Source organism: Chiloscyllium plagiosum, unplaced genomic scaffold, assembly GCF_037043375.1.
Source record: "Chiloscyllium plagiosum isolate Xiang-an unplaced genomic scaffold, Cpla_swu_hap1 HiC_scaffold_53X, whole genome shotgun sequence".
Classification (NCBI taxonomy): Eukaryota; Metazoa; Chordata; class Chondrichthyes; order Orectolobiformes; family Hemiscylliidae; genus Chiloscyllium; species Chiloscyllium plagiosum.
Genome location: NW_028270191.1, coordinates 26,189,237 through 26,207,316, shown reverse-complemented (window position 1 = coordinate 26,207,316; position 18,080 = coordinate 26,189,237). Strand labels below are relative to the sequence as shown.

Here is an 18,080-nt window from a genome sequence, read left to right as displayed (position 1 = left end):
ATATCAAGCTAACAATCTGCTTTACATCTTTTCCAATTGTTATTTCTATGACTTCAACGGGAGGGAAGGAAACCAGGCTGCCTGCTCGATATCACCCATTTTACGCAATTGTGCAAGGTCAAAATCTATCCCACAGGGTTGCTCTAGATACCTAGTTTGAACTTTGTGAAAGTCTGTGAGGTACCATATGTGTATTAACTCACCTCCTATCAATCTAAGATAATAGCACCCGAGTGCATAGCTGAATAGTCCTCACTTCACCGCTTAAATACACACTGAACTTTGAAAAAGCAAATTTCATATAGATCAGAACATGGTAGAAAGGTACAATTTTCATCACAAATTAACCAATTCAATATAGAGTTAATCAAACACATGTTAAAAAGACCCTGGGATATTCAAACGAGGACAGTGTAAGTGTGAGATGTGGGGGTGGGGGCTTTATTTTATGGCAAATAATAGGTTTTAAAAAGGGTTTCAGATTTGATTCCATTAAGTGGAAAAAAACTGCAAGTAATAAAAATCCCCCATCATGGAACAAGAAAAAAGGAAGGAGCTGTGAGCATGACATGCAGCTGTCACTTTCAATTTCCTAACCAGACCCCAAATATGGTGACAAGAAACAGGAAGTTACAGTGAGGAAGAGCGTTTGAGACAGATTACGAATACCTAATGTAATATGCAACACATAAAAGAGCCCAAACTGCAGCAGTTCAAATCTCAGCATTCAGTGGGGCAATTGTATCAGTCTTGCAGGAGGGATAATTGTGTTTGAAAATCATTTTTGTAACTTCTTTCTTGTTTGATGCCTCAGTTTAGGGGACAGATGCCCGACTTCCTCTAAGGCCTCCTGTCCAGGAGCCACTAGGGGGCGCATAGACAGAAGACTTGCCATATTACAGTGTACAGTAGATGGAATTTGCTTCCAATACTTAGTGTCTGGAGGTTAGAGCGTGTAATACTGTTCCATTCCACCACTTATCACGTTGGAAACAACATGAAATGACATCACTGAATTGGAAAATGCTACATGCTATTTGGCTAACAGCTATTTTTCCACCTGAATCCCATTCTTAGTCTCATTCTCCATATTCCTCTTTTCTAAGCAGCTATTTAGTTGTTTTTGAAAAAGGATTTAGGGTCTCTGTTTCAACATGTGATACCCATAACTATACACAATATTCCAACTGCAGCCTAACGCTTTGTACAAGTTCGGCATGGCCTTGTTATGTTTGCATTCTCTACCTCTAAATAAAAACAGGATTCTGTTGCTATTTTTGGGGGCCACACGGTGGCTCAGTGGTTAGCACTGCTGACTGTGTGGAGTTTGCATATTCTTCCTATGTCTGTGTTGTGTTCCTTCAGGTGCTCTGGTTTCCTCCCACAGTCCAAAGATGTGCTGGTTAGGTGGATTAGCCATTTTAAATTACCCATAGTGTCCAGGGATGTGTAGGCTAGGTGGATTAGCCATGGTAATTGTAGGGTTACAGGATTGGGTCGATCTGGGTGGAATGCTCTTCAGAGGGTCAGTATAGATTTGATGGATCCAAAGGCCTGCTTCCATACAGTGGGATTCTATGAACAATATTTTGTGACAGAGGATACCATATTTTTGCTACTCTATATGCAGAATTTAGTGTCTACTTTGAAACATACTGTCCTATTATTGCTTTTATGACCAACCTTTCACTCTTTACCTCATTATCACCATTCATAATTAAGTTAAAAATCACACAACACCAAGTTATAGTCCAACAGGTTTATTTGGAAGTACTAGCTTTCAGAGCACTGCTCTTTCATCAGGTAACTAGTGGGGCAGGATCTAAGACACAGAATTTATAGCAAACCATCCCAGTGTCATGCAATTAAAACAATATATTGAACAAACCTAAATTGCTGTTAAGTCTTTCATCTTTCAGAACGGGTTGCAGGTTTCGGTTCATTAATATGTAAATCGCAGAACTTCTTTTAAATCACATTCTCGAAATAACTTAAGGTTTTATAAAAAAAAGTTACATCTCAACTCAGACAATGTATTAAAGGTGTCAGGTTAGAGTCTATCTGTATCCCAATCTTGGGTTAGACTGGTGTCGTATGATCCTGCCACATAGAGTCACAGGGATGTACAGCACAGAAACAGACCCTTCGGTCTAACTTGTCCACGCCGACCTGATATCCCAACTTAATCTAGTCCCATTTGCCAGCACTTGGACCATATCCCTCTAAACACTTCCTATTCATATACCCATCCAGATGACTTTTAAATGCTGTAACTGTACCAGCCTCCACCACTTCCTCTGGCAGCTCATTCCTTTGCATGAAAAAGTTGCCCCTTAGGTCCCTTTACAGTTTTTCCCCTCTCACCCTAAACCTATGCCCTCTAGTTCTGGACTCCCCCACCGCAGGGAAAAGACCTTGTCTGTTTATCCTATCCAAGCCCCTCATGATTTTATAAACATTTATAAGGTCACCCGTCAGCCTCCAACGTTGGCAACATCCTTGTAAATCTTTTCTGAACTCTTTCAAGTTTCATAACATCCTTCCAATACAAAGTGATCAGAACTGCATGCAATATTCCAAAAGTAGCCTAACCAATGTCCTGTACAGCCGCAACATGACCTCCCAACTCCTATAACCAATACTCTGACCAATAAAGGAAAGCATAGCCTTCTTCACTATCCCATCTATCAACAACAATATTTCCAACCTGCACTCTAAGGTCTCTTTGCTCAGTAGCATTCCCCAGGACCTTATCATTAAGTATATAAGTCCTGCTCTTTTTTGTTTTTCCAAAATGCAGCACCTCACATTTATCTAAATTAAACTCCATCTGCCACTTCTCAGCCCATTGGCCCATCTGATCAAGATCCCATTGTAATCTGACGTAAACTTCTTCACTGTCCACTACACCTCCAATTTTGGTGTCATTTGCAAACTTACTAACTATACTTCCTATGTTCTTATCTAAATCATTTATATAAATGACGAAAAGTAGTGGACCCAGCACCAATCCTTGTGGCACTCCACAGGTCACAGGCCTCCAATCTGAAAAACAACTCTTTACCAGCACCCCTTGTCTTCTAACTTTGAGCCAGTTCTGTATCCAAATGGCTAGTTCTCCCTGTACTCCATGAGATCTAACCTTGCTAACCAGTCTCCCATGAGGAACCATGTTGAACGCCTTACTGAAGTCCATATAGATCACATCTACCGCTCTGCCCTCATCAATCCTCTTTGTTACTTCTTCAAAAAACTCAATCAAGTTTGTGAGACATGATTTCCCACACACAAAGCCACGTTGACTATTCCAAATCAGTCCTTGCCTTTCCAAATACATGTACATCCTGTCCCTCAGGATTCCCTCAAACAACTTGCCCACCACCGACGTCGGGCTCACCGGTCTATAGTTCCCTGGCTTGTCTTTACCGCCCTTCTTAAACAGTGGCACCACGTTAGCCAACCTCCAGTCTTCCGACACCTCACCTGTGACTATCGATGATACAAATATCTCAGCAAGAGGCCCAGCAATCACTTCTCTAGCTTCCCACAGAGTTCTCAGGTACACCTGATCAGGTCCTGGGGATTTATCCACCGTCCACAAGTTAGCTAATTTTAGTTTCTTCAGAAGAGAAATGATAAAGTAATAAAAGTGATACTTTTCATTATATCTTTAAAACTTCTGACAGTTGTTGCTGTCAAATCACTCCCCTCTCAGCAGGACAGTCAAGCTGACTTCAGAACGCTACATTCACCACAGGAAGTCCCGCCTTGACTTCGCCTCTATTGGCTGATACGGCAGCGGGCCGCTGGGATGTTCAGAGATCAGGTTTGCTGATTGGTGAATGTGCTTTTCATTCAGAAACGATCCTTTTGCTGGTTGTTGAGGCCTGAGTTGCGGATGGCGGGATGGATGAATTTTTTCGGAATTTCTCTGTTGAACGGTCGGCGCGCATCGCTTACTTTAGCGGCTTGTTTCTTTTTAACCATGAGGGTTTGGGTGGCGGCGACAGGTACGGAAAATGAATTTTCTGGAACGAGGGTGAAGGTTTGGTTCCGAGGAGAGACTAGTGACCCAGAGACAAGCTGGCACCGGGACTGCGGAGAGTGGCACATTCTGTGTCGGGGCCTCGTGTGTACTGCCAGTTCTTTCCCTTTGCTCCAGATGTTGTCAGGGTCTGGGTGCAGTTTAAGGATGTTGCACGCCGCGTGTTTGACAAGTTCTTTCGTTATTCTTGGGAGAGATCTTGGCATCGACCACTCACCCTTTTAAGAAACGCCCCCCCCCCCCAATGAATGGTGATCAGATTTATTGTCATCCTGGCTGATGTGGCTGGACTGCACAGGTCAGGAACTAAACCTGAAATCTTGCATGTGACTCAGAATCTGATATATACCCATTTAATTTAAATTATATATTTACCCGTATTAATTTAAGCCCTATTTGTGGATTTGAGGATGTTCTTCAAGCTGGTATTTTGGCATAGTGCTAATTAGAGTCATAGAGATGTACAGCATGGAAACAGACCCTTCGGTCCAACCTGTCCATGCCGACCAGATATCCCAACCCAATCTAGTCCCACCTGCCAGCACCAGGCCCATATCCCTCCAAACCCTTCCTTTTCATATACTCATCCAAATGCCTCTTAAATGTTGCAATTGTACCAGCCTCCACCACTTCCTCTGGCAGCTCATTCCATACACATACCACCCTCTGCATGAAAAAGTTGTCCCTTAGGTCTCTTTTATATCTTTCCCCTCTCACCCTAAACCAATGTCCTCTAGTTCTGGACTCCCTCACCCCAGGGCTGAGACTTTGTCTATTTATCCTATTCATGCCCCTCGTAATTTTATAAACCTCTATAAGGTCACCCCCTCAGCCTCCGACGCTCCAGGGAAAACAGGCCCAGCCTGTTCAGCTTCTTTCTATAGCTCAAATCTTCCAACCCTGGCAACATCCTTCTAAATCTTTTCTGAAGCCTTTCAAGTTTCACAACATCTTTCCGATAGGAAGGAGACCAGAAATGCACACAATATTCCAACAGTGGCCTAACCAACATCCTGTACAGCCACAACATGACCTCCCAACTCCTGTACTCAATATTCTGACCAATAAAGGAAAGCATACCAAACACCGCCTTCACTATCCTATCTACCTGCGACTCTACTTTCAAGGAGCTATGAATGTACACTCCAAGGTCTCTTTGTTCAGCAACACTCCCTGGGACCTTACCATTAAGTGTATAAGTCCTGCTAAGATTTGCTTTCCCAAAATGCAGCATCTCATTTATCTGAATTAAACACCATCTGCCACTTCTCAGCCCATTGGCCCATCTGGTCAAGATCCTGGTGTAATCTGAGGTAACCTTCTTCGTTGTCCACTCCACCTCCAATTTTGGTGTCATCAGCAAACCTGCTAACTATACCTCTTATGCTCGCATCCAAATCATTTATATAAATGATGAAAAGTAGAGGACCCAGCACTGATCCTTGTCGCACTTCACTGGTCACAGGCCTCCAGTCTGAAAAACAACCCTCCACCACCACCCTCTGTCTTCTACCTTTGAGCCAGTTCTGTATCCAAATGGCTAGTTCTTCCTGCATTCCGTGAGATCTAACCTTGTTCACCAGTCTCCCATGGGGAACCTTGTCGAATGCCTTATTGAAGTCCATATAGATCACATCTACTGCTCTGCCCTCATCAATCCTCTTTGTTACTCCTTCAAAAAACTCAATCAAGTTTGTGAGACATGATTTCCCATGCACAAAGCCATGTTGAATATCCCTAAACAGTCCTTGCCTTTCCAAATACATGTACATCCTGTCCCTCAGGATTCCCTCCAACAACTTGCCTACTACTGATGTCAGGCTCACTGGTCTATAGTTCCCTGCCTTGTTCTTACCACCCTTCTTAAACAGTTGATAGCTGCATTGTCGGATGTATTATTCTTCTGATACAGTGTTAAGTTGAGGCTACACCTGCCTGCCTGGTGCTTCAGGAATTATCTATGGTGTTCTTCCAGTTGCATGACCAGCATTCCTCCCTTGACCGACACTGCCAGATGCATTGGTCACTTATCCTGTTGTTGTTTATAGAAGGTTGCTATGGCAAAATGTCTGGCTACTTTTTCAATGTAGATAACTCCATTTGACAGAAATTCCTTCAAGCATTGCTGAGACAAGTTTTCAGAGTAAGATTCTGTAAGTTGTAAGATGCTTACCAATCATTTGGATATTCAGAATTCATCTTTGGTAACTTCAGTGGAATTCAAACTTGCCATTTGTTTCTAGTTGTCATAGATTTCATGAAAATAACAGAATATTTTGTGTACTTCAAGATAAACTTTTATCATATTAATCATTTTAATGAACTTCCAAGCTGTTTTATTTTATTTTGTTTTTCATTTTTTGAGGGAGGTGGGTGCCACTGGCTAACCAGCATTTACTGCCCATCCTCAGTTGCCCTTGAAAAGGTGGTGATGAGCTGCAGTCCACCTGCTATGAGTTGACCCACAATGCCATTGGGGAGGGAATTCCAGGGTTTTGACCCAGTGACAGTGAAGAAATGGCGATATATTTCCAAGTCAGGATGGTGAGTGGCTTGGAGGAGAACTTGAAGGTGGTAGTGTTCTCATATATCTGCTGCCCTTATCCTTCCAGATGGAAGTGGTCCTGGGTTTGGAAGATGCTATCTGAGGATCTTTGGTTAATTTCTGCAGTGCATCTTACAGATAGTACAGTTTGCAACTGAGTGTCGGTGGTGGAGGGAGTGGATGTGGTGCCTATCAAACGGGCTGCTTTGACCTGGATGGTGTCAAGCATCTTGATCGTTGTTGGAGCTGCACCTATCCAGGCAAGTGGGGAGTGTTCCATCACACTCCTGACTGATGTCTTGCGATGATGGACAGGCGTTAGGGGGTCAGGAAGTGAGTTACTTGCCGCAGTATTCCTAGTCTCTGATCTGCTGTTGTAGCCACTGTGTTTGTGGTGAGTTCAGTTGAGTTTCTGATCAATGGTAATTCCCACGATGTTGACAGTGGGGGATTCAGTGGTAACACCGTTGAATGTCAATGGGTGGTGGTTAGATTGTCTCTTGTTGGTGTTGGCCACAGCCTGGTATTTGTTGTGGCATGAATGTTAGTTGCCACTTGTCAGCCCAAGCCTGGATATTGTCCAGATCTTGTTGCATTTGGACACAAACTGCCTCAGTGTCTGAAGAGTCGTGAATAGTGCTGAAAATTATGCAATCATCGGTGAACATCCCCACTTCTGACCTGGAGACTTCTGACATCTGAGGGGAAGGCCATTGATGAAGAACTGAAGATGGTTGGGGCAGGACGCTACCCTGAAGAACATCTGCAGAGATGATTTACCTCCAACAACCCTGAACCTCTTCCCATGTATCAGGTATGACTTCAACCAGTGGAGAGTTGGAGATAGCCATTGATTCCAGTTTTGCTAGGGCTTCTTGATGCCACACTATTGAATACAGCCTTGATGTTAAGGGTTGTCACTCTCGCCTCCCCTCTGGAATTCAGCTCTTTTGCAATATTTGAACCAAGGCTGTAATAAGGTCAGGAGCTGAGTGGCCCTGGCAGAACCCAAACTGGGCGTAACTGAACAGGTTATTGTTGAGCAGGTGCTGCTTGATAACACTTGTTGACACCTTCCATCACTTTACTGATGATCAACAGTAGGCTGATGGGGCAGTAATTAGCTGGGTTGGATTTGTCCTGCTATTTATGTACAGGACATACCTGGGCAATTTTCCACATTGTTGGGTAGATGCCAGTGTTGTAACTGTACTGGAAGAGCTTGGCTAGGGGAGCAGCAAGTTCTGGAGCACAAGTCTTCAGTACTATTGTTGGAATGTTATCAGGGCTCATAGACTTTGCAGTGTCCAGTGCCTCCAACCGTTTCTTGATATCACATGGAGTAAATCAAATTGGCGGAAGACTGGTATGTGTAATGCTGGGGACCACTGGAAGAGGCCGAGATGGATCAATTCTGGCTGAAGATTGGTGTGAAAGCTTCAGCCTTATCTTTTACACTGATGTGCTGGGCTCTTCCATCATTGAGAATGGGGGTATTTGTGGCGCCTCCTCCTCCTGTGAGTTGTTTAATTGTCCCCCACCATCCAGGACAGGATGTGGCAGGACTGCAGAGCTTGGCTCGGATCTGATTGTTGTGGGAGTTGCTTAGCACTGTCTATCATTTGCTGCTGATGCTGTTTGGCATGCAAGCAGTCCTGTTTGGTGGCTTTACCAGGTTGACACCTCATTTTCAGGTGTGTCTGGTGCTTTTCCAGGCATGCTCTCCTGCACTCTCCATTTTACCAGGGTTGATCCCCTGACTTGATGGTAATAGTTGAGTGGGTGATATGCCGAAAATGTGTTGCTGGAAAAGCGCAGCAGGTCAGGCAGCATCCAAGGAACAGGAGAATCGACGTTTCGGGCATAAGCCCTTCTTTAGGAATGAGGAAAGTGTGTCCAGCAGGCTAAGATAAAAGGTAGGAGGAGGGACTTGGAGGAGGGGCTTTGGAAATGCGATAGGTGGAGGGAGGTCAAAGTGAGGGTGATAGGCCGGAGTGGGGTGGGGGCGGAGAGGTCAGGAAGAAGATTGCAGGTTAGGAAGGCGGTGCTGAGTTCGAGGGATTTGACTGAGACAAGGTGGGGGGAGGGGAAATGAGGAAACTGGAGAAATCTGAGTTCATCCCTTGTGGTTGGAGGGTTCCCAGGCAGAAGATGAGGCGCTCTTCCTCCAACCGTCGTGTTGCTATGGTCTGGCGAGGGAGGAGTCCAAGGACCTGCATGTCCTTGGTGGAGTGGGAGGGGGAGTTGAAGTGTTAAGCCACGGGGTGGTTGGGTTGGTTAGTCTGGGTGTCCCAGAGGTGTTCTCTGAAACATTCCGCAAGTAGGCGGCCTGTCTCCCCAATATAGAGGAGGCCACATCGGGTGCAGCGGATGCAATAGATGATGTGTGTGGAGGTGCAGGTGATTTTGTGGTGGATATGGAAGTATCCCTTGGGCCCTTGGAGGGAAGTAAGGGGGGAGGTGTGGGCTCAAGTTTTGCATTTCTTGTGGTTGCAGGGGAAGGTGCCGGGAGTGGAGGTTGGGTTGGTGGGGAGTGTGGACCTGACGAGGGAGTCACAGAGGGAGTGGTCTTTTCGGAATGTTGATAGGGGAGGGGAGGGAAATATATCCCTGGTGGTGGGGTCCGTTTGGAGGTGGCGGAAAAGACGCGGATGATACGCTGTACATGGAGGTTGGTGGGGTGGTAGGTGAGGACCAGTGGGGTTCTGACCTGGTGGCGGTTGGAGGGGTGGGGCTCAAGGGCGGAGGAGCGGGAAGTGGAAGAGATGCGGTGGAGGGCATCGTCGATATGCCGGCCCATGAAGTTACAGATTGTGCTGGAATACAATTATGCTGCTGTCAATGGTCCACAGCACCTCATGGATGCCCAGTCTTGAGCTGTTCGAAGTCTGTCCCATTTAGCATGGTGATAGTGCCACACAACATGATGGTGGTTATTCTCAACATGAAGATGGGACTTCGTCTCCATAAGGACTGTGCGATGATTGCTCTTATTGACACTATCACGGACAGATGCATCTGCACCTGGCAGATGGGTGAGGTTAAGTATGTTTTTCCCTCTTGTTGTTTCCTTCATCTGCTGCAGACCCAGTCGAGCAGCTATATCCTTTAGGACCCAACCAGCTCAATCAGTCGTAGTACTACTGCTATCCACTCTTGGTGGTGGACATTGAAATCCCCCACCCAGAGTACATTTTATGCCCTGATCTATATCTCTGACTAAGGTTTAAGCTTTCTCATGTTATCAGGGTTTACCTTTGAGAAAGGTCGATTAGATTTGATAATTTCCCAAATTAAGGAGCCTGCAACTGATAGCTTCATGGAATCCTGGCCCTTGCTCTGGTGCTCTTTGTGGGCCTGTCATACTGTAGTGGGGAGGTGTAGGACAGAAATGCTGATAAATGTTGGAGAAACTCAGTAGGTCTGCAAGCATTTGTGGAGAGAAACTGAGTTAATGTTTTGAGTCCTATATGTCTCTTGTCCAGATCTGAAAAGAGGTGGAAATATGATAGGTTTTATGCTATTTCTTAAAAGCAAGGTGGGGTCAGGTAAAACAAGAGAGGCGCGAGGTTAGAGAGTAAGGGAGATTTAAGTACCAAAGATGTCCTGGAACAAAAGGCAAAAGAGTGGTCATGTTCACAGTGAAGAAACAAAGTATTAGTCCAAAGTTGGTGTTAATAGTAGAGTCAAGGTTACTGCTTAACTTTATTTTATGTAAGATGATTCATGATCTTAAGTGTTGAACTCCATGAAGACTGTAAAGTGCCTATTTGGAGAATGAGGTGCTATTTTTGTCTCTACTGATGCCAAACCTGTTGCAGTTTCTTAGCACTTCTTACTTTTATTTGCAGCATCTGCAGTATTTTGCATTTATATACTCAGTTTGGGTTCTGTCAGAGCAACTTGGCTCCTGACCTTATTGTAGCCTTAGTCCAAATGTGGGCAAAAGAGCTGAACTTCAGTGGAAGTGACGTCAAGCTTTCAGGTTTTTGTCTTTATCTAAACTTGTCAATCTTGTACACCTCTTGACATCAAGGCAGCATTTGACTTTGTATGGTATCAAGGTGCCCTAGCAAACTGGAGTCATAAGGGGTTAAATTCCACAGTTTGGAGTCATACCCAGTGGTATTGGAGGTCAATCATCTCATTTCCATGATGTTGCTGTAGAAGTTCCTTTAGGTAGTATCCTAAGCCCCACCATCTTCAGCTACATCCCCCCCCCCCCCCCCCCCCAATCATGCGGTCAGAAGTAGTGATATTTGCTTTTGTTTACAATTTTAGCACAATGAGTAACTCTTCAGATACTGAAGTAGTTGTGTTCATAGGCAGCAAGATCCGAAAATTGTCCAGGCAAAAAAAAATTAAGTGCCAAACAATGAGCAGCTCCAGCAACAGAGAATCTAACCATCTTGTTTTGACATTTCATGGCATTACTGTTGATAAATGCTGCACTGTCAACATTCTGTGGATGACTATTAACTAGAAACTGAACTGGACCAGACCTATAAATACTGTTGCGATGAGATCAGATCAGGGGCTGGAATTCTGCAGCTGGTAGTTTGTCTCCTAACTCAAGCCTGTGAGACACATGCCACATGTAATGGAATATTCTCAACTTGCCTGGATGAATGCTGCTGCAACAGCACTCCAAGTTCAACATGGAACAAATTAATTGGCACCCCATCTACCACCTTCTATATTCACTCCCCTTCGCTGCTGCACAAAGTGGCAGCAGCATGTATCATTTAAAGGTGTCCTGCAGCAACTCACTGAGGCTCCTTTTGGAAGCACCTTTCAAACCTGCATTCTCCATCCCTAGAAGCACGAGAGTGGCAGGCATGCAGGAACACCACCCCTGCACATGCCCCACCAACCCAAGTTGGAACGATAGCACTGTTCCTCCATTGTCACTGAATCACATTATGAGCAATATTTGATCCACGTTTCCTATGTCCTGTGTGAGCACACTTATGACTTCTTGTCCTCAAACGTTCTGCTGCATTGTTGTTATTGATTAAAACAGTCGTCCATTTTTGCAGCAGCAGTCTTTCTTGATTCTAGTCCTTTCTGTTAGAACAAAGTGAATATAGCGTTATATAGCACGGAAACAGATCCTTCGGTCCAATTTGTCTGGGCCAACCAGATATCCCAATCTGACATAGTCCCATTTGCCAGCATTTGGCCCATATCTCCCTCAACCCTTCCTATTCCCATACCCATCCCGATGCCTTTTAAATGTTGTAATTGTCGCCATCAACACCACCACTTCTGGCAGCTCATTCTATACACGCACCATCCTCTGCCTGAAAAAGTTACCCCTCAGGTTCTTTTTAAATCTTTCCCCTCCCACCTTAAACCTATGCCCTCTAGTTTTGAACTCGTACACCCTCAGAAAAATATATTAGCTATTCACCCTATCCGTCACCCTTGTGATTTTATAAACCTCTACATCTCCTCTGCAGGGAATAAAGCCCCAGCCTGTTCAGCCTCTCCCTATAACTTAAACCCTCCAGTCCTGGCAACGTGCTGGTAAATCTTTTCTGCACCTTCTCAAGTTTAACAATATCCTTTTGACAGAAGGGCAACTAGAATTGTACACAGTATTCTAAAAGTGGCTTTACCAAAGTCCTGTACAGCCGTAATATGATGTCTTAACTTCTATACTCAAATGTTTTGACCAATGAAGATATGGATGCCAAACACCATCCTCATCACCCTATCTACCTGCAACTCCACTTTCAAGGAATTATGCACCTGCACCCCTAGATCTTTGTTCGGCAACACTCCCCACGGCCCTACAATTAACTGCATAAGTCCTGTCCAGGTTTGCCTTCTCAAAATCCAACACCACTTTTCTCTAAATTAAACTCCATCTCCCACTCGGCCCATCTGATCAAGGTCTCGTGTTCTGAGAGAATCTTCTTCACTACACCACCTATTATGGTGTCATCTGCAAATTTACGAACCGTACCTCCTATATCCTCATCCAAATCATTTATATAAATGGCAAAAAGCAATGGAGCCAGAACCAATCCTTGCAGCACACCACTGGTCACAGGCCTCTACTCCGAAAAGCAACTCTCTACCACCACTCTCTATCTCCTACATTCAAACCAATCTTGTATCCAATTGGCTAGCTCCCCCATTAGGTTCTTTTTTTTGAGATTCTTACACACTTGATGCAACTGCAGTATTCTTATTGATTCTGAATAGGAGATGAGAATGTAAATTTACTCTGAATAGTCGGAGATGGCAATGTAAATTTGATCACATTGTACCTGTAAGACAGAGAAACATACCACCCTACGTCTAGAGCATTCAATTTCTTACAGCTCAGCAGAGCAAATTAACCCCTTAACATTTCATTTCCTCCTTTTATCATTCCATGATAACCACCTAAAAGGTGCTACCAACTTATTCATACGAATCTTACAGCCAGTATTTTAAGCAAGTTATTGACACACAACATACAATAATTATAACAACAAAAATTACTAGTCCGTGCAGTAGATAGGATCCCCAGGATCCTCCTCCATGGGAAAAAAGTGTTTACCAGTAAAGTTCTTAAATCCACAGTCCTTAGTGGCCACTCCACCCCCTCCAAGTAGAGTGGAAACGAGCCAGTTATCCAAAAACACCTTCAATAAACTCCAACCTGAAAACAAAATCCAGTCTGTCCTTGTGCATCCCTCCACGGAGAAATCTGAATTCTTGGATAAGGGCAGTTAAATACTTAACAAAACTGTTGAGACTTCCATCTTTGCGGAGATGCTTCAGGTGGAGGATACCAGTGCATCTGAGTGTGCAGCAGCAGGCTAGGTGAGTGCAGCATTCTTTGCTGCTTCTACTCCTGCTCTGCTGTTAAATGTAACAAAGTCAACTGGCTGTTTTGATGTTAGCTTGATCAGTGGGCCTTCATCTCACTTAAATGATCGAAGGAGAAGGTAAAGCTCACGTGGTTTAATCTCCATAGGAAGGCCACTGACCAAAAGCGTTTGGACCTCCTCTTCACTGTTGTTAGCTTCTTCACTTCTTGTGCTCGTGACTGGGGAGATGATTGAATCCATTGGATCAGGTTGTGGAGGGGTGGGCGGTCGTCCGAAGGCATGCTTTACCTGTGAATGGAGAAACTCTAGAGACGATGTTTCACTATTGATGTCATTATCAAGTTTTATACAATCCATAAACTTCTAAATTGTACTGCCTAAACAATTCGGTCATTTATAAACAGCAATCAGTGGTCCTAAAATCAAACCCTCAGAGAACCCCATTCAGGTTATTCAAAAATTATTTTCCTTTGACAAATTAATAATTGGCTAATGTGAAAGCTGTCAGGAAAGGTATTTCAAAAGTCTGGAATAGCAAGAAAACAACAAAATGTTTCCTGTGCTTTAGCCATTGAAGAGGCAGTTTCAGCTCCGATTTAAATCTCAAATATTCATGGGAAACATGCAAAATATGTCCTCCAAATGAAAACTCCATAATTTCTCTGTTAAAGCAAATATATATACATATTTATATATGTCTGCTACATATATACATATTATATCTAGCTTCAGATACATTGCAAAGGCCTGACATTAATGACAAAAATGATCCTAATTTTCATGATCAGTGTTTTTAATTAGAATGTGGTTGCTGATAAACTGACATTGTAAATTTAACTTCCCAAATAAAAATTGGAATTACAGTGGTGACAGACCAGGAATTCTACAACTTTGATAGAGATCAGCATTCTTTGAATTTGCAATGTGAAGAGGGCCAATGAAGTCTTAGCAATAATTGACAGAAATTAAACAGCTAGTCTCAAGTTCTAATATTCTCTAAAATCTGAACAAAACATCAAAATTAAAATGGACTCTTCTTTTTGTGAATATTCTGCATTAAAAAAGCATCAAAGATATTTTAATACAATACTCTCATCTGGCTAAAGCATGACCACTGACACAATGGTCTTTTTGAAACAGGCATTGTAGAATTTCAAACAAACCAGCGGCTCAAGGCCCTCAATCAATTTGTTTTAAGGTTGCATGTTTGATAATTTTAAAAAGGACCTAATGTTGTATAATATTAATGTAAAAACAAAATCTGCCCTATTACACAGCCCACAAAGTACATTGAATTGAGATCCCAGTAATAGCAATAACATCATACTGCCAGGTACTAATCCAAGCTCTAAGTTCATCTGCCTTACCTACCACACTTCTTGCATTAAAACAAATGCACCTCAGACCACCAGTCCCTTTGCATTCTTCATCTGCTCCCTGTCTACTGCTCTGGGGACCCGGGTTTGATTCCCGCCTCGGTTGACTGTGGAGTTTGCACATTCTCGCTGTGTCTGTGTGCATTTCCTCCAGGTGCTCTGGTTTCCTCCCACAATCCAAAGGTATGCAGGTTGGGTGAATTGGCCATGCTAAATTGCCCATTGTGTTAGGTGCGCTAGTCAGAGGGAAATGGGGCTAGCTGGGTTACTCTTCAGAAGGTCGGTGTGGACTTGTTGGGCCGAATGGTCTGTTTCCACACTGTTGCTAATCTAATCTAATCTAACACAAATAAGGCAAAACAGTTACTTAAAAAGATTTTGGGTTTCACCCCCACATTCCCTGTGAAATAAAACCAGTTCCCTGTAATTACAAATATTCTGCCAATTCACTCCTTATTCCCTGAATAAAGACAATGCTGTTGTATTAGGTCACCATTCTTCTTAGGTTTTAAAAAATGCTGGAAGTCTTTAGCATGGCTTTCCCTTAGTATTTTCAACAGTTTCAACCCTTGCAAATTTGACTGGTGTTATAAGCATCCTCAAATTTTGACCATACACAGTGAACACAGACAACTAAAACTTAAACCAGCAAAGAGGTGTCACTTAATATTTCAGTAACAAATCTGGGTCTTGATTGACCCATTATGTCACCTTTTCCATGTGAATTTCCTATGTACTGTCAGATATCAATAGTTTATTGTTTAAGCTACAATAACAAAGCTCATCAAGAGTTCTAACTAGACTTATGCAAATAAAAGACTGTTGCATTTAAAACCTGTAAGAGGAATGCTTTTTAAAGTCTCAACTTCCTAACTATGCTAGTCCAGTGTCTTCAAGTCTCCACACCCACTTCAGGGTCCTGACTTTTGCGTGGGGGATTTCCCCTCTTAACAACTGGTCTAAGGCAGAGTGGTTGAGACAGACACAGTAGTTAATTTTTTTTAATCTTATGCACTACGCTCCGGAGCCTCAAACCTCACTATTAGAGGACTCTGACCTCCGAATTCCAGGGGGACTCGAATCTCCCGTTCCAGTGAACTTATGATTCTGAGGACTTAAACCTCCAAATTCCAGGGAGACTCTAACATTCCTTTCCAGAAATTTATGGTTCTGAAAGCAAACTCATTAGTGTGCAAGTGTGTACATTACCTCAGATATTCCGTCACTACAGAGTCCCAGGGGACAAGGGGTTAATTGAGTGATAGGTTAAGGAGAGAGATCAAAGTAAATCTTACCTCGTGGGCCCATCCGTCTCACATAACCGGCACTCAGACAATTGCTTATTCAGTCCGCCTAGAAACTCTGTATATGTTGGAGTCCCACCGCTACCACCAAATGTTAAGTTCTTTTTCTTGAGATTCTTACACACTTGATGCAACTGCAATGTTCTTATTGATTCTGAATGGGGGACAATAATGCAAGTTTACTCTAAATAATAGGAGATGGCAATGTAAATTTTTCACATTGTTCCTGCAAGACAGAGAGACATACCACCCTACCCGCGGGGCATCCAATTTCTTACAGGTCAGCAGAGCAAATTAACCCCTTAACATCTCACCCCTAGATCCCATGTGATCTAGCCTTACTAACCAGTCTGCCATGTGAAACCTTGTCAAATGCTTTGCTGAAATCCATATAGACAATGTGTCTACCACTCTGCCTTTGTCAATCTTCTTTGTCACTTCAAAAACTCAGTCAAATTAAAGAGACACGATTTCCCACGCACACAACCATGTTGACTATCCCTAATCAGTACTTGCCTTTTCAAATGCAACTAAATCTTGTCCGTCAGAATCCTCTCCAACAACTTCCCTCTCACTGATGTCATGCTCACCGGTCTATAGTCCCTGGATTTTCCTCACAGAATTTCTTAAATAATGGCACCATGTTAGCTACACCTTCAGTTTCTAGAACCTCACCTGTGCCTGTAGATGATACAAATACCTCAGCAAGGGGCACAGTAATCTCTTCCCCAGCTTCTCTCAAACATCTGGGAAACACCTGATCAAGTCCCAGGAATTTATCTACCTTTATATGTTTTAAGACCTCCAGTACATCCTCTTCTGTAATATGAAATGTTTTCAAGACATCACTATTTATTTCCCCAAGTACCCTCGCTTCCATGTCCTTCTCCACAGTAAATACTGACGTGAAATACTTATTTAGTATCTAGCCCACCTCTTATGGTTACACACATAGATGGCCTTATTGATCTTTAAGGGGCCCTATTCTCTGCCTTTTTACTCATCTGCCCTTAATGTACTTATAGAATCTCATTGGATTCTCCTTAACTCTATTTGCCAAAGCTATCTCACGTCCCCTTTTTGCCCTCCAGCTTTCCCTTTCTACTGCCCTTGTCCCCTCTAGGGATTCACTCAATCCCAGCTGTCTGAAACTAATATATGCTGCCTCCTTTTTCTTGACCAGAGCCTAAATTTCTCTAAGTCATCCAGCATTCCTGTGTTATGGACCAGACCAAGCCCCCTCAAAACATGTCACGGAGATAGCCTAGACCCAAACTTATCTTAAAGGCAAGTGCCAGGCGTTCTGTTCCAGATGGAATTTGATTGGTCAAGTTGTCAGGCTTGAAGCAAAACACACTTAATTCATATACTACAGTTAAAATACAGATAAATTTTTTTAAAAATTGGCTTAACTGTAACTCTATCAAAATACTTAATAAAATGATAAACCACTCATTAATTGTTCCATTTTAGTAACATCCCAAAAGCACCCCCTTGGCAAAGTCAGTAAAATAGATCGTCTCGCATGCAATTTTAGCAGCTGGAAGAGAACCCCAGTTTTTAAGTTGTAACAGAGAGAAATAAGAGTTTCCACATCCAGCCTCAAGACCCCAGCAACTGCAGAAACCTAAAACTAGACATCCCGGTTCTTTGGGAGCTTGACCAACCTCATTTAGGCTGCTTGTTGCAAGGCCTCACAAGCTGTTTACTTTATTGGCTTTGAGCAGACTGCTCATTACCTCTGCCACAACTCTGTTCATATTTTAAAAAAGACAAAATATACCACTTAAAGCCATAGTATCGTCCCACCTACACCTACCAGTCTTGTCCTTCATACTAACAGAAGCGTACTGCCTCTGAACTCTCGTTATCTCATTTTTAAAAAGGTCACTTCCCAACTGTCCCTTTGTGGGGGCGAATAGCCTCCCCCACAAACCTTTGCAAGTTCCAGCCTAATACTGTCAAAATCAGCCTTACTCCAAT

The 18,080-nt window shown here is 43.3% G+C and overlaps 1 protein-coding gene across 1 annotated transcript in view; it reads left to right on the top strand.

Annotated features, from left to right (window-relative positions):
* The first annotated feature begins 3,868 nt into the window (after positions 1 to 3,868).
* nemp1 (nuclear envelope integral membrane protein 1) overlaps positions 3,869 to 18,080 on the top strand; it is a 50,007-nt gene continuing 35,795 nt past the window's right edge. The window contains exon 1 of the mRNA XM_043681139.2: positions 3,869 to 4,010. Coding sequence (XP_043537074.1) covers positions 3,899 to 4,010 — 112 coding nt within the window. The 5' untranslated portion in view covers positions 3,869 to 3,898. The remainder of the gene's footprint in view (positions 4,011 to 18,080) is intronic.